This window comes from Paralichthys olivaceus, chromosome 15, assembly GCF_024713975.1.
Source record: "Paralichthys olivaceus isolate ysfri-2021 chromosome 15, ASM2471397v2, whole genome shotgun sequence".
NCBI lineage: Eukaryota > Metazoa > Chordata > Actinopteri > Pleuronectiformes > Paralichthyidae > Paralichthys > Paralichthys olivaceus.
The window spans coordinates 14871861-14898436 of NC_091107.1; the positions used below are offsets into that span (position 1 = coordinate 14871861).

The following is a 26576-nucleotide window of genomic DNA, read 5'->3' on the forward strand; positions in this document are numbered from 1 at the left end:
TGCAACTAACCAATCACAGCTCAGTCTTCAACAAAAAATTGTTTTTAAAATTCAAAGAGTTCAGTGATGGTTGAGTGCTTTGCCTTGATGTTTGCAGTGGATTACAGCAGACAACGTCACACTTTATCAATACAACAACAGATAACATCCCAGGCAGAGTTCGTGTTACCACGGAGACAGCTAATGAGAAACTGAAGAAAATGAGTGCGTGTCTGTGTGTATGTTGTTTGATCAACTGGTAAAAAAGGATTAGTCCAGGGTGTTTTCCTGTCCTCTCTGCCTCTTATGACCCTGAACGGGAACAAGTGAGGAAACATCATGCAATCAATGCTTCCCAATTTATTTCAACTGAAACTTCTCCACCTTGGGTTCTTCAGCTCAGCACAAGAAATTGTGAAATGCAAGACAGCCACCCACCCACTCACTTACATGCAGAGAGCTTTCGGTCACAAAATCAATTTTAATTTTCACATCTTCATTAGTCCTGTCCAGACCTTTAATGGACAAATATGGGCGGCAGCGAAGAGGTAAAAAGAGATTTTGACCAGTGACGTTAGACTCACTCGATGAGAAGTTAAACTGAAGAGTTGGAGATTAGCATCAATAGTGTTTCCCACTGGACTGTGTGTATACAACCGCAAGCAACCACTGTGTGTGCATATTCACTGCATGTGTCCACTAGCATGGCTGCGTGTCTTCTGTGCATCCATGTGAGAGCGAGATCACAATATTTATATTATGTCCTCTTTTCGCAGACGTGCAATTTGTTTCTAAGAGAGAGAAAGCTGCAGATAGGTGAGTGTGCTGATTGGCTCTAAGGGTGATGAGGTCACTGTGTTGATTAACGCAGATCTCGGGTTAAGGGTGAAAGCAATCACGATGCAAAGCGCTCGCCACGTTTCCCTCTGCTGTCGGAGGGGACACAGACGCTGAGTTCGGTGAGCAGCTCATCGTGTTCGGCATCTGATCCTCACACTCACTGCTCATCATCTGACCTATATACCCCTAATTACACATGAGCAGCCTCACGATGGCACACACAGCAACATCCCATACATAGAAAACATGAAAACATAAAGGACTGGCACAACAAAAGTGTATCAGCTACGTCTGTTTGCGAAAATTGCGAAGTCACATTGTCACCGTGAACCAAACTCTGGAGAAACAGAAACGTTGGAATAGAAAAATCATTGATGACTATTTTTTAAATGTCATTTGAGTACAAAAAATCGGAAAAAAATCTTACACAAGAAGCTGGCAGGTGTGTGTGCAATATGTGCAATTTAGTTCAAATACAGTAGAAAAGGGGTGTGAAATAAATAAGAGATCTATGCAGCTATGTTGCAGCTTTCTGCCAGCAAGATAACTGAAAACAAAGAATAATACAACGTATGATAACACAACAAAATTACAGTGAACGCTGAAAATTAACTGAAATGACTGAAAATAACGAGCTACCTCAATCATGATGCATGTGCAAGTGTGACACTGTCTGTGTTTTGCATACATACAATATAAAACGCCATCTGTCAGGACCTGAGGCCGTTCTTGCCCTACTAGCCTCCTTGCCTCTCTTGCTTTGGTTCATTTTCCTCCTCTACCCCTCATTCCTCTTCCCAGCACTGTTATTGTCAGCATTTTAAATGCAAAACATATTGTTTTTGCACTCGATATATAATCACATGTTAAAATAACGCACAGCAATGACTACAAAACACACTGCAAATGTCTCTGTCTCTCTCTCGCACCCACACACTCACACACACACAAATGAGGTTAATGAAGATGAATGTGGGGGCACAGTCCTATTGACATCCTGTGTTTCTAATTGTGGCCCTGTTCTTCAAGGACGACACGGTGCTAAGACAAGCAGGGAGAGGACAGAAATAGATCTGATGAGGAGAAACTGCGGAATAGTGGAGCGGCTCGGAGGAGAATCTGTCTAATGTGGTGTCAATCACAATTAAAGGTGGGATTTGACGGGGGGAGGAACTGTATGTGATGAGATGGAGATGCAAAAGTTGTGGTAGCAGAGAGGGAAGGAAGGAAACGTCTGAGAAAAAAAAAAGCAAGGAGGGAGGATGGAGTAGAGTGAGGGAGGAGATGTGTGCAAGAAGGAAGGAGGAGGAGGAGAGGGACCGGATCAGTGATCCAGAACAGTGAGCAGACAGAAGACACGAGTTAAGAGTTCGGTCAAACATAGAGCACAAACACACACACACACACACACACACACACACACACACACACACACACACACACACACACACACCAAGACAGAAGATAAAGACATTCCCAAATTCTGCTGTAGGAAACCACTCACACTGGCCACCCACCGATTAATTCTTGAGACGTCTTACCTGGGACGATGGATACGGTGTCTCTCTCCCAGGACACGACGCTGACATACTCCTGCACGGCAGCAGGGATGAGGCACTTAAACACGGCTACGTTGCCCCGCATCGAGCGCTGGTCGGCCACTCGCACGGTGTAGGGCTCCCTGAAAACTACACACACACATAAACAATATTAAAATAGGCGATATATCAGGCAAAATTATTTCTCTACCCCTTTAATAGTGATGGTATGGCGAGTTGTGATGACTTAAATACTGGTTTAAAACCTTTTATGACCATAAACACCAAAACCAGGATTTTCTTTAAATGATATAAATAGTAAGAATTGAAAAAAATATGTATTATCAAGGCAAAATATCTTCCATCATATAAGCAGAAGATGTGTTGACAGCGATTGAACATCATGGTGATCTCTTCACAATGTTAGCATTCGGACAATAATCCACTCGTGTTTACATCATCAAAAACAACACATTAACACTCCAGAGCCAAACACCCTTTCGTCGGCTACCACAGCTCCCCACATGTATTCATTTGAAATTACAGGCCCACTCTTGTGTATTGTTTGAAGTCTTCTAATCCTGCCTCTGCTTTCACCATAATAGTTGAAGCTGCCATTAAGCAGGATAATCATGGAAATTATTCTATAGCTCTGGCGTGGCATCTTTGTGAAACGCCGACTGTTTTTTTCTGCAGAACTTCGCAAAGCAGACGATGGAGTCAGCAGCACATTCGAGGCAAAGCGGAGGGTTGTTGCTTCTTCCGTTTGTGCAGGTTCATGCAATATTTTACACTCTGTTGAATGAGCAGGGACTCATTAGCAAAATCACATGAAAGCTAGGACGTATCCGAAGGTTGCTAAGAAACTGGTTTGGAATCCCTTCCCTGGTAACAGACACGATGACAGTATGCATACATTCCTGCTGCAGGAGGGACACACATGCATGCGTGGAAATTTATATCCTCTTTGGATAGATGAATAGAATTTCTACAAAATGATCTGTTAAGTTATATCTGATGAACCATCACTGGTGTTGATTGGTTTGGATGTTGTTGTTTTACATGAAGCAATGATGATTTGAGAGCCCTGTCAATCATTGCTTATGCATCCATCATAACCAAAAAGTCCACATCCTGTCTGTGCAACCTGTGCACGAGAGTGGCCAGGGCCCATCAGAGGCCGCCGGCTGCAGGATGTTTGGTTCACGCTAATCCCTCGTCTCCCGAGGCCGGGCTTTTGGGTCATGTGGGAATGAAGGCAGCAACCGGCTGGCATGCAGCTCAGGGTCCTGGCTCAAATCCTCAACTTGGCGCTAGTATTAGTATTAGAATGAATATGAGTATTAGTTCAAGTCGGTGTTGGGAGGCAGAATATGAAAACAGATGTTGATGGCAGTAGGGAAGGGGGGGAGGAGGAACCGACTGGCCTGAATGGACGATGGGAAGGAGGAGGAGGAGGAATGGAAGGGGGGGCGGGACAATAGATGCAGTGAAACTCTGGGCCAGATGTAGCTTTGTTCCAGCTGTGGTTTGAAGAAACTGCTTTGGGAACATTTTCACGTTCTACCTTTGTGTCATCTGAAGAGCTGAAGGAACTCAAAACCACAGAAGTACTGTTTAACTTTGGACGAGGTCTCGCTTATTAAAGCGTCCCTCGCACGGTCTAAAGCACCAATTAGGTTTGTTAATGAGAGATAATTAAAGAAGTGTGCTGTGGCTATATTTAGACTGGCACAGGAGGACAGTTAGAAGAACGAGGGAGCAGGGAGAAGAAGGGGGACAGAGGAGAGGAAACGACGGCAACAGAAGCAGCTTCTGTTCGAAACTTTGAAATAATTGACCACCTATAACATTTACGATTGTTTATCGATTTAATCTTTATTTTGATAGTTCTAAAAATAAGTTGTTTCTCAGGTAACTACCAAATAAGTTCATTATATTTCCAAAAAGAGTCTACAGATGATTTAAGAACAGAAATAATGAAGTCAAAGGTCACTTATCTAATCTCCTCATTGTAAGGTGGTCAATTAATTTTCACACCTTGCAAACCTTAAAAAGACATTTCTCAAGTTTCCTGTTTTCTTCGGGTTTTCATCTGACCTTTTGCAAAGAACTGTCGATGAGGACGAGCTGGTAGAATGATTCAACTTATTGTCACAATTCTCGTCCTCATCTGATCTGCTACTTAGTCCTGCCGAGTCCTGCAGCCGTTGTGTTTTAGATTTCATCCCACCAGATGGTGCCGCACTGTATAGACGAAGCTGAGGGGGGGTCATGTGAGTGTAGAGTGCAGTGGTTCATCCGCAGCTCAGTCGAATGGGTGCGAGCGAGGGCCGAGGCCTGGTGTAGTATGTGATGCAGATGTTCCCTCTGTAGACTGTGTTCTAGGTCAATCTGTGTTCAGGTTGACATGGGCTATTTTAGGGCAGGTGCTTCTGTGAGCGTGGGTTGGGCTTTCTGCAGTTGTCAATCTCATCTGATCTACTTTATGCTTGACAACTGTCTCTTTTTCCTCATCGTGCTGTGATTGTTGAGTCTTTCTTTGCTCTAAAGGTCCATTCCGTCCCCGACTTACCAGCTTTGATGCGGATGTTGGGGCTCCGGATCTTGCCGGCCTGGTTTTCGGCAGTGCAGAAGTAGTCATTGTCGTGGATGTAGCTGTTGTAGGCGGAGGGCGAGAAGGGGTACAGTTGCAGGGTGCCGTTGGCGTGCACGTGGCGGATGTGCGGCACGTCGTAGATGTCATCGCCGGTGGCCAGGTACCAGCGCAGTATGGCACTGGGGGTGCCCCCTGCTGGACAGGGCAGGGACACCCCCACCGAGCTGGAGTAGGTTACCCTCTGCAGGGAGGCGTTCACAAAGTACAGCCTGGTAGAGCCCACATCCTCACTGTGTACTGCAGGGGAAAAACACACAACACAACATCACTTAGCGGAGCTGAGGTGGAGGTGAGAGGCCAGAAAGGAGCATCTGTTATGTGCTGTAACACACAGAGGTGGAAAAATAAGCTAACAGGGTTAGTCTGCCATTGATTTGGAGCTATCGACATTAAAGGACAAACGATGGACAAAATGGAAATGTCCTTCAAATGTGTTGCAAAATAATCATAACAAATGTATGTCAAATGTCCAGCTGCAAACATCAGTCATGTGATGCAGAAAGCCAGGGATTTGGGCTAAAGCCTGTGGTGGTTTAGGTGGATCGGGGGGGAGGAGCCTGTTACCTCTGTACAGTGTGTGCACACATACACAAACAAAGACAGAGAGAGAGAGAAGAGAGGGAACGCGCTGATAGGTTATGTGATTGGAATTTCTATGCCAGACGCAGAGATTTAAATCTATTTAATCTCCTTACATATTTAACACACACACACACACATGCATGGTCGCTCTCTCTCTCTCTCTCTCTCTCTCTCTCTCTCTCTCTCTCACACACACACGTACAGGAATGTTCTTCAGATTAAACACATACAGCTGCAGCAGAAAAGAGAGGGTGAGGAGAGGAAAAGAGGAAGAGGTGCTCTCAAATTTGGAGTCATTACAGGAAAAGATTAGAAGAGAAATACAGTGGTGGGACACGGCTGATGGACAGATGAGGATAAGAACTTCCCCTGATATTGAATTATCTAACACACCCCACTACATGGTCACCCTGATAATAAACTGTACTGATATTCATAATAAACAGAATATCAGATCAAATTAGCAAAGTTTTATTGTTGTTGAAGGAATCAAACTCACCTCTCCTGTACATTTTCTGCTTTTTGAATATCGCTAATTGAATTGGAAGCAAAAATTATATTTAATGCGAATTTCTATTATATGTAAAATATGGAAGTTTGGATATATATAATGACATTTTTGTTCTATTCAATTACATCAAATTTAATAATTTTGTGTCAAATTCTTTATTTTTTCTCACTGATATTTGAATGTATGTTTTACTTTTTAAATTTTTGTGAAATGAAAACTTTTTTGAAACATTAAAAAAAGATAGATCATAAGATATGTAATTTTTTCCACAGAATGTTGCCAAAATATCATTATCAAATTCATATTAAATTAATACAGAAGGCCTATGTATTTATAAAATAAACACTAATGCTGCATAATGATTATTTTCCTTGTTGATTAATTGATAAATCTGCAAATCAGATTGTTTTAATTCTCACAACTGAAAAGCTACAATTTGGCATTTGTGCTTGAAAATTTAAACAAACACAGACCAGGTGTCCATTGTCTTTCTGTTACTGTTCCATAAGTAAAATCAGTTATGAATAAACACATTTTTAAATAGAAAATGTTTTGAGTCCTATTCGATCCAGATCATCTGTTGTTCATCAGACTTTTCGGAGACTTTGGTTCTTTGGTTAACAAGCAACACATTCACTTTTCACAGCACAGACTAATTGTTAAGCTCACTTTGAATAGTGTCAGATACAGTACCCACAGATACAGTACAAGTTTCATTACTCCTAACTTTATTTGTCTGATGGTGATTGTGTTGTACCGGGATCATGAACACATTGTGATGAAGTCATGCTGTAGGTTTTCACATGTGCACACAACACAATGACCAGAATAGTTGTGGCAACAGAAAGCATGCGTATCAACAGTAACTGTTAAGTTTGTGATGTTTTATTGTGAAGCACTAAAACCAAACACAGGAAAAACAAAGTATTGCATTTGATCGTCCCGTGCATTTCTCTCAACAGCACCAAACATTTAGACTTTGTGCAGGCCGTCTCTTTAATGAAATGTGGCTTCAAGCTGGTGACGGTGACACACAAACATTATCAAATAGAGCCTGGCAAAATCAATCATCACCACCATCAACAGGGTCACGGTGCTGGCACCGGGCTCTGTGCAGCAGATCGAAGAAAGACGCAAACCATCTCCTCCTTTCACGGCGGTTTGCCAACAATCCCATGGTTCCTCTCAAAGAAGTGTTGCTGTCCCTAGACTAAAGATTGATAAAGCTGGGCAGCATGTTACAGATGGTATATGAAAATGTGTCTGGCAGCCCAGTGGTGGGCTGCAAAAACCAGGTCAGACTCCCTCCCCTCTGCAGATTACTGATAATGGCCCCTGAGCATAAAGCCCATATTAAAGATTGCAATATCTATAATCTCCCAATGGGGGGACAGGACTAAAGTGGAGGAGAGAGGGGGTCACCCTGAGAGCTCAAGGGGGGCTGGGCAGCAGGAAAACCTCTCATACAGTAGATTATATGGCCTGGGGGCCTGGGCACCGGGGGGCTCGGCAGCACTGGGACTGATGGAGTGGGAAGTGGAATAGAAAAGGGATCAGAACAAACTCCCACCAATCAGAGCCTGTCAAAACCAGACGTGACACACACACACACACTCACCCAACAGACAGACACAACCACACACACACTCCAAAAGCAAGGAAGAGACAGAGTGGGTTGCCATGGTGGCACTGGCACTTGAAAGCTGAGACTGAATAAAAAAAAACAATGCAGCAATTTAACCTAACAACAGTGACCCACTGAACAATCTAAATTTAGAAACTTTAAGTAACCAAGCCCCAAATTGTGTCAGAGTGTCTCAAATATTTCCAAGAAGTTATAAAAGCAGCTGAGGAGAGTGACTATGTTTAAATGGCACAAAGATGAAAAAGAAAACAGGAACAAGTAGGCTGCCTTCTAAGTGTGTACACATTGTGGAGACAAGTGTATTTTCGTGATGACCTGCCAGTCAGTGGCGGGATGACAAGATGTGGATTCAGTGTGGTCAGGCTCAGAGTCACTGGCGCAGAACTCAACTGGCACAGTCATGTCACATCCAACTTTGTTGGATGTTTGTCTGCAAAATTTCAAAAGAAACAACTGAACTGATTTTCACCAAACGTGGTGGACGGATGTGGTATGGGTCTGATGCAGATGCAGGCATATTTCAACATTTTCCCCATTTGGCAATAATTCATAGATCTTGATGAAAGAATATTTAGGGAACTGATATCAATAAGCATGTGAACGTTGGTGCAGCTTGATTGGATTTAGGGCGACTGTGTGACTGTGCACGTATGCAATCTACTGAGTGCAGTTTTATTATTGATTATCTCAGTTTGCTTCACACATCTGTAATTGTCCAACAGTTCAAAAGCCAAATATAACCAAGAGTGATATAAAACTGAAAAATGGTTCTTTCTCCCATGGAGAATGCTCTAATTTCTTTCTTTAAAAAAATAATCAAATATGGCTGAAATTAATTTTATTCCAACAGATAAATCAATTGTTGCATCTCTTATTAATCTTTTATACAGAGAAATATGAAAGTTGGATTTAACAATCTTAGACATCTAAATCCCACACATGACAGGACCCCCTGTTCATGTTGGTGAGCCCACCTCTCTCAGTGATGCATGTCCACAAACGTCTAACACCAGCAGCGTGTGGACAGTGAGAAACAGCACTGACCGGCGCTGAAGCTGTGGGGTCCCTGCGTTGCTGCTGCTGATGCTCAGCTACACCCAGGAGGCGTCATCAGCCTCGTTCAGACACAGCACCAGAGGAGAACACCAGCCCTCGCTGGAAGGTGTTGGAGCACTGATGGAGTTGCCGGAGCTTAAAGCTTGTGCTGTCAGAGTTGCAGCCACTATTTTATACATCCTGCCAGAGAGCTATGCATGAATATGTATGTCAGCGAGGCAGAAGTCATAACCTATGCAAGGTTTCATCATGCATAATGCAGCTGATCTACGCCTCTCCAGGATGTGTGTGTGCACACTCCTGTGCACACAAACATGCACACACACACTTGACACTCAAAACTGTACTGTGATGAAGAGGTAAACAAACCCCAGAACCCCCAATGTTTCACATATTCTCTGTCACCCGCAGCGTCCTGTGCCTCACAGGCATAATGCCTCCACATGTTCCTCCTCCTCTCTCACCCATCTCCCTCATTTGATAAAATCATCTGCACTGTATTTCTACTTTATTTGATTTAACGTCGAGTTAAATCATTTTTGTGAGGTAAAGGTCAACAGAGACACGACATACACATCAGCCTTATGATCTCTCCATCGTCTTCTTCAGCCGATCTCTGCCCGCTGTGCTCACCTGCATCCTACCTGCCATCTCTCTCTCTCACTATAGGGTAGAAAGTTTTTGATCAGGGGGCACGAGGATTGAATCTGGATACGCAAATCTGCAGAAGAGGAACGTGGGAAGGAGATGCACCATCAGAGGAAGGGTGTGAATTGAATATTGGCGGGATGCAGGGGTTATGAAGATAGGTGTAAGCTTACAGATAATCCTCAGGGGTCTGGAATAAGTAGGTGGTTGGTGGCCGGGGGAATCGGAAGGGGGGCAAGGTTGTTGGGGTTACATCTAATCAGTAAAGGGGTATCACCGCCACCCCAACACCCATCCACCCACCCGCTGTCTTTCTTGTACACCCCTGTCACCAACAATGTGCACCCCCCCACCCCCCGCCCAACTATACCTCCCGCCCCACCCCACCCGAGGCCTGTGCTGTGTCAGTAAAAAAAAAGTGTGCTACTTCAGCAGTCTCCTGGGACCTGCTCCCCCCTCACATCAAAGCAGCCAGTTTCTCTCTTAATGTGAATATCAAATCTGTGGATCACAAGTCCCAGCACAGTCTGCATAAACTGCCCCTCCCCCAACCTTTAATTCTGCCTAGTGATGAGGGAGAGAGAGGGAGGGGAGTTACTGCGAGAAGAAGCGATGGAGGGAGGGAGAGATGGAGAGAGAGAGAGAGATGGAGGTAGGGAACGAGAGAGGGGGAGAGAGAGAGGGAGAGATCCAACAAAAACAACTACTTGCTTCAGAGATTTGACATTTGCTGAACGCACCCTCCCTTCCAAAAAAAAAATGTGCAGCTCCAGCATCCAATAAAAATTTGGAGGAGGTCTGGCTCAGTTTAGCATCAGTGTGCTGCTACACAGAATTTTTACATGAAAAAAAAAAACATTTACTGCTTGCCCTCGACTGGTGTTGATTTGCATCTTTGTTTGCTGTTGTTGTTGTTGTTTAAAATGATTCTTGTTTATTAAAATCTCATTGGGATTGATGGTAAATTAAAGGACGAATGGGAGAGCAGGGATGCAGTGACAGAGCTGCAACATCCTATTGGTGAGCTGGGAAGTGCGATGAGCGGCGTCTCCCTGCTGACTGTCTTACACCAGCTCACTTTACCCCCAACAACAATCTGTTAATTTGCGGAAGTCAGCTGTAAAATTTTCTTTACATTGACTTTTTTTACAGAGGGGATGTAAATCAAGTTGTTTGATCATAATCTAACCGAGATTTTTTTAAATTTCATTTTTAAAATTCCAGGTCACAGACCATTTAACATACATCTTTAAACACTTGTCTCCATATTTCAAATCACATGAATCAGAATCATGTGCCTCTCACAGGACCAAATTAAATCCAACATCACACTGTGTAGAAATCATTTCTGCTCTAACACCTCTTATAATTGGTGTTTTTGCTTTCTTACATGTAAAATTAAACAATAGGTCTGAGAAGGTAAAATACAAAAAAAAAAAAATTGGAGGCCTGTGCCCAGCCTGAGTAATGACTGGCATCCCTGTGGACCACACAGCTCTGTCATTGAGCGGAGCCTATAGCTCAGGTTGTGGCTTTAATTGTGCAGCATTGCAAAAGGCAGCACATGGGGATTGGAGAGGGGATCTTTGCATATTTATATGTGGGGTGGGGGTGAGTGGGTGGGAGGGGGGTGTCGAGCAGAGTGTGCCAGGGTGAGGGGATCACCTTATTGCTTTTACACAGTTGTTGCACAAATATTTATATTTGACATTTAAATATCATTTCATTGAATTTATTAGACGTAAAGGTTCCGAGCAGGCCCACAGCAGGCCGCTTTATGTTGAACTGGATTTTATTCATTGATAATTAATCCTGAATTACAACAGAAAGCTTGAGTGTTGCTCTAATGTAGAAAAAAAAATATATAGCTAAAAAGAAAACAGGTCTTGATTTTTTTTTAAAGATACCTCAACAAAATCCTCTTTAATTGCAATTACTGAAAGAAAGCTGAATTTATCCTTTAAACGTTTTTTAAAATTTAAATAAAAAACCCTGACTGCCTCCTGAAGCTGTGTGTCTCTGACATAATCTAACAACATTTTTCAGACATCATTCATATAGAAATTATTTATATGTTTTTATTCTTTTAAATAATCGGATTAAATAAATAAAAGAGTGAACTTCCGGCTTGTCTCCCACATCCAAAAGTGTCCAACATTTAACAACAAATCCTTCAGGGGTGTCCCCGTCACTTCCCCTCATCCGCGCGCCCGTCAACACACACACACACACACACACACACACACACACACACACACGCACAGACATGCGCGATCCGTGGCACAGGCGCGCACACGTCCGCGGGGTCCAGGTGCGCTATTAGTGAGGAACATGCCCGGGCAGGTCTGTAATCTGCACCCACGCCCCTGGAGTTTCTCATTTGGAGAAATACATTTGCGCATGTTAATATGATTGCGCAGAGAGGCTCCGGAACCACGTCCTGAATTGTTACTTAAAACCAACAGCAAAATGCAGCGAGAGTTCAATTAAACGCAACAAATGCATCTAGCACACATTTAATTTCTAATTAATATTGCATTTTAAAAAAACGTAAATGTTAGAAAACGCCTGATCTTAAAATGGCAAATAGGCCGAGTTAATGGCCTGTTTTATCTCGTTTGCATTGAGCAGCCATATTCCAAATCCTCTATATATCCCAGACTTTTTATTTTAATATAAATAAATCTACACCTTCTCAAGGCCTGTTCCACAATAAGAACAAAAACAATCTGTAAACATGGCTCCTGCACACAAAGGCCTCAGTGCTCTCATGTGGAGACAGTGTTGAATTTATGTTATTTTCGACGCATGCAGATTTGCTCAGGATTATTATAATGCACTGTAATAGCAGCAGATCAACTTTGCAATAGGGTCAGGGATTTGCTGCATATACTGGACGAGAAAGGGGGGAAATGAATCCATTCAAACAAACACGCCATTTTACAATTATAAAACAGAAATGAAGAAATGAATTAAACGAGGGGGATAAATGTGGATGCCCTCATTATGGCCCTTACATGGGTGTAGACCTATTTGTGGGGAGAAAGGGGGGGGGGGGGGGGGTGCCCTTTTATTTCTAATTTCTAATTTGCAGCAATTTGTCTTTACAGAATGAGAATGACACGTTATTAAAATCTCATCCTGAAAAGAGAAAATAAGAGCATCCCTGCGCGCTTGTGCCAAATGCTCCATCAAAACAGCTGCAATTAGCCACAATGAGAGCATCAAGATGTTTTAAAAAATCCCCAGCATCCCTCTCTAAACTTTACAGGAGTGCATCATTTTTGAGTGAATCTGCCACTGGAATCGATCATCAATTGATATGATTGAAGGCCAATGCCTGTTTTCATTTGTCTCCCACACTCCCTCTGAATTTGCACCTCATTCTCCCCATTCAGCCATTTTACATATTCATAACTAGAGTTGGTAATGCGAAAACAATCCGTGCTATCAGCTCCATCACAGGCCGCTGCGTAAAAACCGCAAAACACACAGCCCGAAAAAAAGAGAAATACTTCACTTTTACATCTCCACTTCCACATTTGACCAGTTCAACCACAGCAGGTTTATCATTGCAATTATTTAAAGAATCAATTGCAACCAATTCATCTCCTCCATCTCCCTCACAAGGCGACAAACCCCAAGCACAAAGCCACACATTTCATTCAAAGACACGGATTAATGGTAATCATTTTGATTATGACTTTTCATTCAACTTAAAAGCTCAGCCAGTCTGCAGGATGAGGAATATTCATTTCCCGCTCCTCTTACCTTCTTGGAGAGAGTACAGCAGGAGTAAAGTTACAAGCCACATGCCATAAAGAGCAGGTATATTTCTCAGGAATGTTTGGCAATCCTGGCAAGTGTGAGGCGCGGTTCTGTGGCCGGGCGGCGAGTCTCCGTGCTGGACTGGCGACTGTGCTCCCCGGAGGTCTCTCCAGCCCTGCTGCCCCGCTAAGCATGGAGGGGGAATGAGAGGCGCCTCAGCCCCGCCCATGTCCCCTCCTCTCCTCTCCGCTCCGTTCATCTCCGCTCCTCTCAAGACCACCGTGCATACAAATCCATCCTCCCCTTTACAGCCGTCAAACACATGCGGAACCGCGGGTCACAGCAAAAATCGGGGCGTCGTTATGAGCCGAGCAGTGGATTTTGGTCCAGTGGCATCCAAATTGCCAGGTTGCGCAGACAGATGTGTTGGCACCTTGGAAAGCGCGCACCCACCTGTGCGCCCCTGATGACCGCGTCTCTTTGCGCAGTGTGGATCTCACAGAAGCCGCACAGACAGTCACAAAAAAGCGGTTTGAGCTTTTCCTCTGAGTGTTCGGACCTTAATCACAGGGACGTGGAGCTACAGGAAAGAGTAGAAAACTGTTCTTTTTCTTTGTCTGTCGGAGCCACGAATCGCGCGTAGACGTTTGCGCACAGAAATGCACTGCAGATAGAGAGGAGGAGAGAGTAGCGGGGTGTGGGGCATGACACCTCCACACACACAGCAGGTGAAAAGAAGAAGAAAACACAGCAGGTGAATGAAAGCATTTACTAGAGATGCTTGAATTCTTTAACGACAGGGAACAACTTTCCACGTTGCTGTAGTTCCCTGTCCCGCAGTGCTCTTTGTTGCGCCTGATGTTGGAAAGCTCCGCTGCATGAGCATAAATTAAAACGGCGGAGGACCGTGAGTTGCAGGGCACTCCCAGTTCATGGAATATTTAGAGTCACTGTGGAGGACGGTTGTGGAGATGAAATGTGATCCTCATCTGACTCATCTGGTTATAGAAACAAAGCCACGTTCATGTGATTTAATCCTTAAAGGACATTTAAGTTTAATTTCGAAGAATTTTGTGCAAAAAAATGGACTGCAATAAATTCACTTGCAGAGAAAATGCGTTGGAGCACCTCTGTCACTTCTGTCTCTTCAATGATGATGATGATTATTAATATTAATAAATAGTATTGACTCTTTATTACGCACTAATTCCCCCGTGCCTCAGCCACATTAACACGTTACACAACAGGCCTTGAAAGGTTGTGTTAACTCAATCAGATGGTTTTCAGAGGCAGATTTTACATCAGCCCACAAACAGTGATAATTCTATTAGCATATAAAATGAGTGTGTGACTGGAATGCAACACAAAACTAAGAAATTATTAAGAATTTCCTATATATTCATCCGTTTAGATTCAACCCAACATTAAATAAAATAAGTCCATATAGCAATCATATGGTTCAAGTGTCAAACTGTAAAGTGTGTATGTGATGCTCAGGGTCAAAGGTCATTCACGGAGTTTGAGGTAGTTTTTCCAAATGTTCCTTTATGGTGGAGATGTTGGAGTCTCTATTAAAGCGTCTATTCCTGCACTAGAATTAAAAAAATGCCCTGAGGTCACATGTGTTTTGGTGCCATATCATTTAGACTGAACTCAAACTTTGGCAGCCTTTCAACTTCACCAACTTGAAGAAGCTCCGCAGCCCCTCACCTCCTCCTCCTGATGCTGCGCTCTGATCTGACCAGAGGTTCAGCCTCTGACTCCACGTGCAGCTGACTGCTGACATCTGCTGGAAGAACTCACAACGAACATTCCTGCACAGTGTTTTCGTGCTGTAAGAGCTTATGTTGATGTGATTGTGTTGTTCAAGTGGTGCGATGTGGTTGTAATATTTCAAAGAGGCTTTTATTGATCATAGCCCGTGAGAAAACTTCCCTGGTGGCAGCTGTGCCTTTGCTCAATATATGTGGAGATTCGGCATTGATAACAACACTAATGGCAAAATAACGCTCAACATGTAATCTGCAGATTTTATTTTTGTATGAAGTTGATTTTATGTGATGCTTTGTTTCATAGGTGGCACAACAATATCAAGATAGAGGCTGATCAGAGTGAAGAGCAGAGGATGAAGCTAAAAATGAAAATATGATCATTTACAGATATAGAGAATTAACTAATGTTGGTTTTGCCTTTGTAGGGATTGAGAATGCAATCCTTAAAGTTGAGTCCTGGTAGATTTCACAACACGTGGTTGATGTACGAACAGGAAGTGTTATTTATTATTGTCCAAGGATGACAATTTTATGTAAAGAATAGAGTCTGGGCTTAATGTATCAAATGGCTACTGGACAAAGAATGTCAAAATTTTCATGAAATAATAAAATCTTCAGGATAATAAATATAAATGGATACTCCATTGTTAGCCTTCCTTTTCAATAAACTTGGGAAACTTGCTAGAGATTGATGTATAAGAGAGTAATGAAAATTGACACAGCGTTCGCTGAGATATCCTGACTTTCAGAGAATGGTAAAATAAACTTCCCAAAATGCATATTATCATATAATCATGGCAGACCATCCCTTACTGCAAATAAACATCTCCCAGGCTCCAGGTGGTTGTAATGCAGGCCTTAAAGTGTGTAGCCCCTAAACTGAAGCTAAAACGACCCGGAGGACACCATCAAAGCTGAAGGAGCCAAAGATGCCTCCATATGCCTGCTTTCACCATCTGAGTTGTACTTCCCATGATTAGAATATGATCTTTGTGCTTAGAATGAACAGGGTTCTAATTTACATTTAAACAAATGTTCATCTCTCTTTTAAATTCAGGCCTTCTTTTGTAATGATGTGTGCTCATTCTGACCAACAGGAGGCAGTGCGGGCACTATTTCATATACAAACACCAAGATAGAGGAGATTTTATTCCAAACTTTTATTAGATTTCCAGTTTTTATAATAAAGAGATCGAGAGCTGATGTGCACGGATGAGAGGATGAAAATGGGGACATCATTGAGGATGAGCAGAGCATTATAGCTATATATTCGTGTGCAGAGAGCAGCAGTGGAGCATGACTTTTACACCACAGGGGTCCGATCGAGTACAGGGGGTTTCCTCTCCATGCTCCTCTCTGGATGCTCCCCATTCTCCCTGCATCCCATCATCACAACTGACTCCGATCCTACAGTTGTATTGCTTACGGCCCGTTACAGTAACTGGAAGGTGCAGTGTGAGAAACAAGGGATTCACTTCTGTTGAGATTTGCATAGTCATCATAAGGCCCACTGATCCACTGATCTCTTTATCCATTCATAGATTCAGAAACAAAGCACTGTTTTCTTACTAAGTCTTATTAGACAACAACTGACAGAGATTAGTGAGAGAAAACCCAACCTTTTACAGTTCAAACAAGTTATTGAATTCTTAATTTGAATTATTTGGTTTTATGATCCAGGCAAAATATATCCTCTTGATTCCAGAGTCACAACAAAAGCCTGACTTCATAGCTCTGCTCGAGGGAGGATTTTCTCTTTAAAGCCAAACAGCACAAATATGACGATGTATATTACCCATAACATTCATTATGTATGTACCTGCAATATCTTTCTAAAAGAGCCCATGAAACAGGCTGATGAGGTCATTCAAGCGTTTGCAGGAATTTAACTCTGACTTTTTGTCAGTCCTATCAGATCAGACTACAGCTGACCTGGGATCATTGCACTGCATAAATATCCTCACCTGTAACTGTGACATTTGAACTCTACAGTCATACTTTACAAACATTCAAATTGTACATATCTGACATTCATATTAGTGTTTAGAATATTCACATATTTTTATGTTTCTATATGTATGCTTATGCACAAACATACTACAGCATATTCCTTGTATTCCTACTTAGCGACAAACCAAGTTTGTGAGTCTGATTCTGTTTTCCACGATTAACTCATGAAAACGTTTTACATAAGAAAATCATATTTTTCTTTCTTACTGATCTTTAGATGAGCGGCATCAGACGCTGTTTCAACAACAAGTACATCAAATTGATTAAACATACCATTTCATGGGATTTTATTGGAATTGGAATTCACTCTTTGCTCGTGTTTGCTGTTTGGTTTCTTTTTGCCTCATTTGGATGAACAATTTGACAAACCAACACTGACTTGGATCACATACACACAAAAATATATAACTATTTAAAGTGCCTGACACACCCCCTGTATAATATATTGCTTCACGCCTGTGATTCAAGAGTGGAGGCACGTTATTATTATTAAAACGTAACAAAGAGTCTCATGAAATCATCAGAAACAGTACATATCTGAGCTGACACTGTGTTTAGCCACACATCTGTCCCACTCCCCAGAGGTATTTCTTTTTTAAAGCCAGACACTCAGTGTCTCGAATGATGCAAATGCAGCTTCAAATGATATTTCACTGTTCGATGCAGGTACATTCATCTCCTGAGGTGATGCACAGTAGAAATCATCACTGTTTGGCACAGTCAGTGGCTACACCGGGAGCATCGCTTCTCTTATTTCCTGCTGGAACAGGGTTTATGCTTGAACTACATCCCCCTACTCATCCTGCCCTCCCAGACCTGATCATGCATGATAATTTAAACCATGAAGACCTAGTGCAGTGTGCACACCAGACACCAGAATGGTTTCTTATCTCCATTTAAGAGCGTGCTCTTCCATTTTGACAGTTGGACTTACTGATTTCACATTCAGATTGTGCAACATTCTCACTCAAAACCCTGCGATCGCACCCAAATATCTCCTGCTTGTGTTTAGATTACCAGCTTCAGCTCTTCTCCTCACCCTCACGTTGCTTCTATGTGCAACTGAAACATCTGCTCTCTGATTTCTCCTCTGCTGGAGCACAGGAACAAGCATTGGATATTTGAGTGCAAGCGAGAAAGAGCATTTGAAAATCTGAACAAGAAAAAGTCCTGGTCTCAAACTGAAAAACCACATTTTCTAATACAGACAGGATAAACTAAATTCCATTCTGGTTTCCCAGCTGTGCACACAGCATTAGATCTTCATGGTTAAAATTATCACGTATGAAAACCCCCCAAAAACCAGTTCTATCTATCAGCAGATAAGGATTATTTATTGCAAAGAATAAAACACTGACCAAATGAACATTTGTCAGTGTTCAAGATAAACAAGCCATTTCCATGAAGAGGCACATACTAAGCAGAGATAATATGTAGAGCCTGATCCAGGCACAGCTAAAAGAGGTCCACGTCCATATAGTGCTTAGCCTTAGTGAGGGTTAGCACAATGGAAGTAGCATGGCATTAAATGGGATTAACAGTTAACCTCAGCGCAGACGCTACTGGTGTTAATATATTACAACACGTTTTTTTTCCAAAAGGTATGAACGTCTGTTGTCAAGCACTGTATGTATCTAAATTCTGCCCCATGTTGCACATGCTCAGAATGCATTGGTTATTTGTGTTAAAGCAGCATTGTCAGAGGGTCATTCTCTGATCTAAAGGTTGGGGAGATTGATTCAAGGGATTGTCTATGGTTTCGTTTAAGAGGCTGGCTGTGTTATTACTGTCTGCTGAGTTTTATAAAGTTTGGAGCAATATGTCGTCGTCCTCGCTGACAGAGGAGCATCAGAAGCACTAACAGGCACCTGTGTTTATATCAAGCAAAGAGAAGGTACAAGATGAAGAACCAGGCTGAATCCTACAATGGGTTTCTTTTGTCAATATAGCCTATGTGCTACGTCTTTACATTTACTTCACTAGTTTTGAATAAATCACACATTATACTGGGTGTTTTGTGGAAAGTACAAATCGATCAGTAGATCTGTCAAGTAGAGTTGCTTGAAATTATAGCACATCACAAATATTGATTTAGATTTTAGTCTATTGTGAATTTGTTAGTTATTAAATCAGGATTCAGCCCAGTACTCTATTTCAAGTACTTGCAGAAATGTTTTTTTTTTTTTTTTTACTTCTGATGAAAAACAGTCAAAGAGTTTCTTCTTATTGAATATACTCTGGCTATGGAAACAGACGATTGATATGCAACAAAGGGCTTTAAACAGAGCACAACAGTGCAATGACATAAAACTTTGTTTACCATTTCAACCCACACAATATCATATCTGTGCAAATTATATAAAACGTCTCCCAAAATTGATAAAATGTGCACATAATTTGGTTTAATCTAACAAGTTAATTTACCAGAGACATTGAGATTTCTGATGTTAGATTAAACTCACTGCACAACCACACACACATACTGTGTGTACACACATTAGACGCCTGTCCCATAGGTTTCCATCGTGTTGTTGAAGTAATAACTAATCTTCAAACAGGAGATGTTATGACAAATAAAACTTTAACTTGGAACTTTCTGCTTAGTCACCAAGGTAACACCGTTCTTGCTTTTTGTGGTTTTCTCCCAGCAATGTGCTGAACTATTCGGGCAAACGTAGGACATTAAATCCTAAATAAGTCAAGCGAAGAGTCTCTGGTAGGTGCATTTATCATTTTTATGTAATTAAATTATGTGCACCTTTTAAATTATCACTATATGTGTACACTTACGATTTGCAAATCCTTTAGTTTGATATAATCTGCACATGTGATGTATTTCCACAGCCAGGCAGCGCTTTTAAGATTACAACAAAAATTAGTTTGTTCATGTGTCCAAACACATGTGCATATACAAATATATGCAAAGAGGATATGATCACTCCTGTCGTTTTCTACACATGCACCTCCTCATTTCTTTTTTGGTGTTGGTTTTGTGTCAGCCTTGGATCCTGAGAGGCCATTTTCTGTGTTGTCGATCCCTGATGAAGTTACAAGGCACTCCTTACTGCAGTGGAAAAGAAGAAGACAAAGTTAGACCTTCAAACAGCAGCTCCTACAAATATGTCGAGCTTGCATTACTCAGTAACTACAGCATCTGAGCTGACGTGCACCAACAGCATGCTCTGATGAAACTGTGTGAAAAGGTTGCACTGCTCACAAACACCCAAAGTGGTTGTGAACACTTACTTTTTCTCCTCAAGCTTGGAAAGAACAAAGAGAGTCAAGTTCTTGAGCAACATGAAGCCCATCAAAAACGCAATGGCTCCGCCCACAGTTGAGGCGATGATGATGGTCAGCGTCTTGTCCACCACCCTCACTGCAAAAAAATATGGACATATATAATTCAACATTTAAACATTACAGTGCTGTGAGGGAGCCCTGGCTGCTTTTTGTTACAATGAAAAAAAAAGTTGAGCTGCAGTTTTATCCTAACGTCTATTTCATGAGAAACATTTTTACACATGTACCATGATCTCTTTTTTTAAACTACTGTTTCCCAGAAGTATTTGATTGATATTCAGCTATTAGTTAATTAATTTCTAAGTAAAATCATGCAAAAGTGATAATGTGCCCATTTTAAATAGCACATTATTTAGAAGATAGTCTCATCCCATGGCTGGCACTATTTTTAACTAATTGTAAAAACAGTAATGGTCAGCAATGAAGAGAAATTGCATGATGATATTTTATACTTGTGTTTTGCGTCATAACTAGAAAATGCTTAGTTTAGCAGGAAAGAGGAAATATCTCCTGGATTGATGACACCTGCAATCTCACAGTGTTTGGGTGACTTAATAGTTGATAATATTTTACTTTGACCTGTGTCCCTGTGTATGCTTCCTACATGATTTTACATTCAACCTATAAACTAATACACTTTCTGATTTAATTTCAATTTAGTATGCATTTCATGGGGCACTAAGCAAACAATCTGCTGAAAAGCCTTGTGCTTTGCTTCTCTACATCTGTGGTTTGTAGGAAAGTAAGTGAGACCACACCCTCACACCTATCAGCACCCTGCACCCACAGAGACTCACACTCGTCCACCACGATGAGGGTGAAGATGGCACTGTGGTTCCTGCCCTTCTCTTTTGGATTGCGTCCAAAACAGGTGTACTGTCCTCCGTCTTCGAAGGTGATGTTCCACAGCAAGATGGAGATGTTGTTGAGATGATTCTTGCCCACAAACTCCACTCGTTCTCTGAATATGCTGACATCTGGCACCACCTCCTCTGAGGCTATCACTGACTCGCACACCTGATAGGAGCAGCAAGCTGTCAATCCTCTCATACCACCACAAGTTACCACATTGAAGTTGGACATGTTTTTGACTACGCAGAGATAAAGCTCTCACCTTTACCATGGTGCCATTGCCGTTGAACTGCCAGTTGAAGTAGAGATCCTCGATGCCGATACAGCTGGCGTATGTGCACGGCAAAAGGACTGTGCTGCCATTCACTGCCTCAAGGAAGGGAATCTTTCCTACGAACATCTCCAGGGCCTGAGCAGACCACACACCTGTGGACGAGGGGAAAACAGAAAACACAACAAGGTAAAGGCAGTGCAGGGGAAGTTTCAAGAAACAATTAAGCATCATCCCAAAAGGTGGAACTACTCCTTTGAGTTCAGTATCCTGTGTCTATAGCAAAACCAACCATCGTTCATCTTGCTGACATGATGCATTAATTAAATAAGTGTCATGCTCGAATGTATCCTGCAACCTCAACATTTTATTTTCATTAAGCTGATTAAGAAAAGATTGAAAAGTGATTAGTGTTCTTTCCTTTGCAAAATATCCCACATAGGATATTGGAAAAAAGCCCTGAATATAACAAATTTGTACAATATACAATGAATGGGCAAGAAAAAGTCCAAATTAATATCGTCAGCTGGTCTTATACACTATATCATATCTTTCATTTTTTTATGATTTTGACAACACATTGTAACACATGTGTATTGTTGGCACTGTTGGTTACTCCAAGCCTGAGTAACAAAACACAACAAAGTCCTTGCTGTAAATAAGAGAGGAAGAAAACTGCTGCTGCTGCTCATGGAAACTGTAACTGTACGCCTGGGTTACACAGCATCAGGAAGTCACAGATATTGAATCGTACTTCCACCAGGATGTGTGTGGAAAACTGTCGTAGCTTTTTAAATATTGGTCGTTTCCTTTTTTAATTCTAGAGCTGGCAGATAATCCACCTTCATTTAGCTGATCAGCCATTTGCCAAGGTCACAGGGAGCGAATAGACAGTTTATATGGAGATGATTTCAGCAGGTCATGGACAGACTGCACTAAAGCATTTTTCTACACCATTCATTTGGGCTTAATGCTGCCATCTAGTGTGTGAGGAGGAAAACTAAATGCTCACAAAATTCTTTGCAGACATTATAGCCATTATAACATGCAGACTATATAACCAGAGAAACGCTATTAACACACTCCTGAACATGATCAATAGTTGCATTAGCAGCCATAACAGTTCCTGCTCTGTATCTAGCATTCCCCTGATTCTGTGTTTGGTGCACACCGCTCATAACATGCTCAAGGTCAGCATCCGACAAACACCATTGCAGCAAATAAGAAAACCATTGCTCACAAACGGCTAAACACAGAGCACAAGGGCAAACTGCATGTGGGAATGTTATTGATTGGTTCTCATCTCGCTCTCTGCTATCTCTCAAACTCACGCTCTGCAATCTTTTTCCTCAGCGGGGTCAATGCAGCACAGTGAGCTTGCAAAAACAGTAATAGAAACAATGACAAAGGAGCAACAGCATCACCCTTTACCTTTCCCCCATATCTTTCGTCTTGCACATGTTCACCCTCATGCCGTTTTATGATACTTCTGCAATATTCACCTTTCTTTCTTTTTCAATCCTACTACATGCCCCTCCATGTTTATTACAGTACTCAGTTTCCATCACTGTCATGATTGAGGCTGCAGACACGAGTCAAGTATTCACACGATAACGCAGTGTCTATTCCTCTTTCATGAAACATGATCATTTTTGTGCTTTGTCTCCAACAAACTTTACTCTTCCTTAAATCAGAAACCCACAGCATGTTTATGTCTTATCTAGGTTTTCAATAAAAGTTTCTGCTTCAGACAAAAGTAGAACTGTGGTGCTCCACTTTCTAGCCCACATATGTCAACTTAAGAGCAACATTGTTCCTAATGAATACACAAATACATATAAAACTATGTCAAAGTGTCAAAGCACTCCAGCTCATAGGAAATTCAGAGGTAGACCTTATTCTATTGGTACTCTATAGGCTTCTCTGAGGTTTTATAATTTAGGTTAAATTCAGTTGAGATTAGATGAGAAGATTCACAGTAAATTAAACCCGAGAACATGGAACAACATTCCAGTTAGTGTCCATTCAGCACTTTGAACATGAAACGCTCATGTTGGATTACAGTGAAAAACGATCACCACAGAACAGTCTACTCTAAGTCTGAATCACTAACAGATAAAGCTGCTCTCAAAGTCACTGTCCCACTCAGTTTCATATAAACCTTTAATACTTTTACTCATAGATTTAAACCTGATTTCCAGTTGTACATGTTAACACAAACTGACCCGTCTGTTCCCTGCTCTGATGTGTGTAATGTACGATAAAGTACAACACAGTATCATCCAGTGTATAATAAGCTTTGGTACCTGGTGAACTTCATCATGTTTCCTTCTCTCTGTTCCTGAACCACCTGGATGTGCACATTTTACGTCGACTGTGCAGTTTTTGTTTGGAGGCCAAAAAAGTGACGTCTTCCCTCTAAATGCAAACAACATCTGTGAGGAGGTGCTGTGATAAATATAAGGATATTTACCTGGCTACACATTGCCACTGGGTTTAAATACATCACAACAGGCCTGAGCCATATTTTTAATGAAGGATAATAAATTTGATCTACTTTTACAAAAGCTTTGTTGTATTTTTTAGCCCACTGTTTCCACATATGATTATCTTATTGATCATAGTGATATGGAAGTTAATGTTTTAATTAACTGATTGCACTGATGATTCAAATTGTTTGACAAAGTTCCAGTCAGAAGTCAGAAATAGATGGTGGGATGTGTAGGAAAGGTATTATACAGACATGTTTTACTCTAACAGCTTTGTGTGGATTCTTATGTGCTGCTTTTTCTGTGGACAATGAAGGAAACACTTTATTTGATGTCATTTAGATCAGCTCTAATCTGTATTTACACCTTTTACTGCAGAGTGTATCCACTACACCACTGCCCACCATTACCATAATCGCATGCTGAAAGTGAATTGACTGACAATGATATCACATCCACTTACTGTCCTGTTACTGTCACCATCAAAACACTTTTTACTCTCTCCCACTCTGTATACAAAGTTTATGACTAAATTGAAAACAAGGTTTACTAGACGCTGCTCCAAGTGACTCTGCTGCTCCGTTATTGCAGATATGATCCAGCACAATACAGTATGGTTGGCAGAGACCTTGATTGTCTAGCACAGCTTTTTCAACACGGGTCACTTAAGTCTTCCATTTTCTTTTGTGGGTTTACAATCCCAATACAAACCGATATGATTCACAGATAAGACTGTTTAATTGCAACAATCTTAGCCCTTAGCAAACTTAACTCCAAGTTAATCATTGTCCTTCTGTCTATGTTTCCAAGCAGGAAAAGCAGCAGTAACATCATTAGCCAACCTAGCCAATTAGAAACCTACTGTGACGACACAACAAACAAATACACTTACATCCAAAACCTGCTGTATGTAGGTCACATGTAGATAAAGGTCAGTATCAGAAGTCTTCAGAATAAAAACAATCACTGATTATGGGCTCATATCTTTGGGCGTTCTGAAAGGAGCAGGGGAAAAAAGCAAATATAAAGTTTTAAAAATGTGCAATGAAGCGACACAGCTGTGTGAGCTCTGGTACAAGGTGTAAGGGAGGCTAGGTGCAGGTGCATGTAGAGGGCAGTGACATGCAGTGTAGAGATAGACATTACCAAGCAGCACAGAGAAGATCAGGCCGACAGCTGTGTTTGGAGGGCCCAGCCTCAGGGGGTCGACCCCAACAGACAGCACCTCCATGGCAGCCAGGTCTGCTCCAAAACAAATAGTGCTGCAGGATCCGGCCCCAGACTCAGGACAGCCAGTGGAATGTAGCTTCTCTGATACACTGGATTAAATGTGGAGGCTTTTGTCTCGGTGTCTGGACCCTAGAGGAGGCACATCCCAGTGTGGCCCCTGCTGGTCCTGGGTGAAGTGAGCCCCAGCTGCACTGTGGTGGAGGAGAGGGCAGAGAATAAAGTTAATCTACTGAAAAATGAACATGATTTGACAATAAAAACAGACAGTCCAGTGAAGAGTTGGTGCACGGATGCTTGCATGTTTCCTGCATGCATGTCTGCACACGTACCTCTGAATGCAAACGGGTGACATCAGACAGAAGCAGCATGATTCGATATGTAAGTACAGTTCAAGTTTTTTCATGCCTGCCTACCTGCTCTGCAGCCGGTCCCTGCTCACAGGCTGTGCAGCGTGGACAGGACAACGGCGAGGAGGAAAAAACTCACTGCGCACAGTCAGGGTTCACTCAAGGAGAATCTGCCAGCCGGCACTTTCACTGCAGATACAGCCACATTGCAGTGCCAGCCAGGAGGGGAGACAATTAGAGAGGAGGAGAGGAGGGAGACGGAGGGAGAGACAGACAGTTACGCAGAGAGACAGAGGGACAGGGGGATGAGACGATGCTTTCGTTCCTCCTCAGCACAGCCCCGGTGAAGCTGCCTCTTCTTCTCCCTGCCTGTCCCTCTGGCTATTCCACAACTTTTCCCTGTCCTCTCCATTGGCTGCATGCCACCCCTCTCTCTCTCTCTCTCTCTCTCCCCCCCCCACCTGCCTCCTTCCCCCTCTCATTCTCTTCCTCTCCCTCATCACCCCCACTCACTCCCACCTCTTCCTCTCCCTCCTCCCCCACCTCCTGACTCGGGGCGTGTATGCAGACTCTCGTCAGAGTGTTTGTGGAGATCAGAGAAAAGTTCTGCAGTGCAGGTTGAGGAGGAGGTTGAAATGATGCAGCCCCAGGGCCGGGCCGGACACTTCCAGTCATAAATACACAGGGTTCCTTTTCTCTGACAACATCACTAACAGTCAAAAGCCAGCATAACAAAATCAAGGGGGGGGGGGGCAGTCGTGACTCTCTTTTATTTCATACCTGCATTCGTCCTCTTGTCTCCTTTCCTCTCCTCTCCTCATGTTTCCCTTGCTCAGGGTATTCCATCCATATTGGTAATGCATGTGTGCACGTGTGTGTCATGTGTCCCATTCGATGCCCAGAAGGTCAAACTCTCATGTGCATCATAGGCATGTATTGCGCTCAGGGTGATGCAGCTGTATGTGCATTATTGTATTCTATTATATTAGATGATGCATGTAGGTGCAGTCATTTCATCAGAATAGGACAGCTCCCTTTTTTTTAACACATCAGTCAACAACAGCTGACGGATGCCTTGT

General features: G+C 42.2%; 2 protein-coding genes across 4 annotated transcripts in view; both read right to left on the minus strand.

Moving 5' to 3' along the window:
* Window positions 1–14246, minus strand: part of LOC109628403 (cell adhesion molecule DSCAML1-like) — a 51806-nt gene extending 37560 nt beyond the window's left edge. Inside the window, exons 1-3 of one of the 3 annotated variants that reach the window (XM_069509964.1) lie at window positions 13230–14103; window positions 4933–5253; window positions 2361–2507 (exon numbers count right to left, since the gene is read on the minus strand). In XM_069509964.1, coding sequence (XP_069366065.1) covers window positions 2361–2507; window positions 4933–5253; window positions 13230–13485 — 724 coding nt within the window. In that variant the 5' untranslated portion in view covers window positions 13486–14103. Of the gene's footprint in view, window positions 1–2360; window positions 2508–4932; window positions 5254–13229 lie in introns of all 3 variants that reach the window. The other 2 variants (XM_069509963.1, XM_069509965.1) reach the window with 2 other exon arrangements.
* Window positions 14247–16143: 1897 nt separating this feature from the next.
* scn4bb (sodium channel, voltage-gated, type IV, beta b) lies at window positions 16144–25918 on the minus strand. Its single transcript, XM_020085570.2, has 6 exons — window positions 25564–25918; window positions 25067–25341; window positions 21423–21586; window positions 21106–21325; window positions 20255–20384; window positions 16144–20072 (listed from the first exon to the last, which is right to left on the minus strand). Exons 2-6 carry the CDS (start codon window positions 25149–25151, stop codon window positions 19976–19978), a joined length of 696 nt encoding a protein of 231 aa, XP_019941129.1. The 5' UTR covers window positions 25152–25341; window positions 25564–25918; the 3' UTR covers window positions 16144–19975.
* Between the last annotated feature and the right edge of the window lie 658 nt (window positions 25919–26576).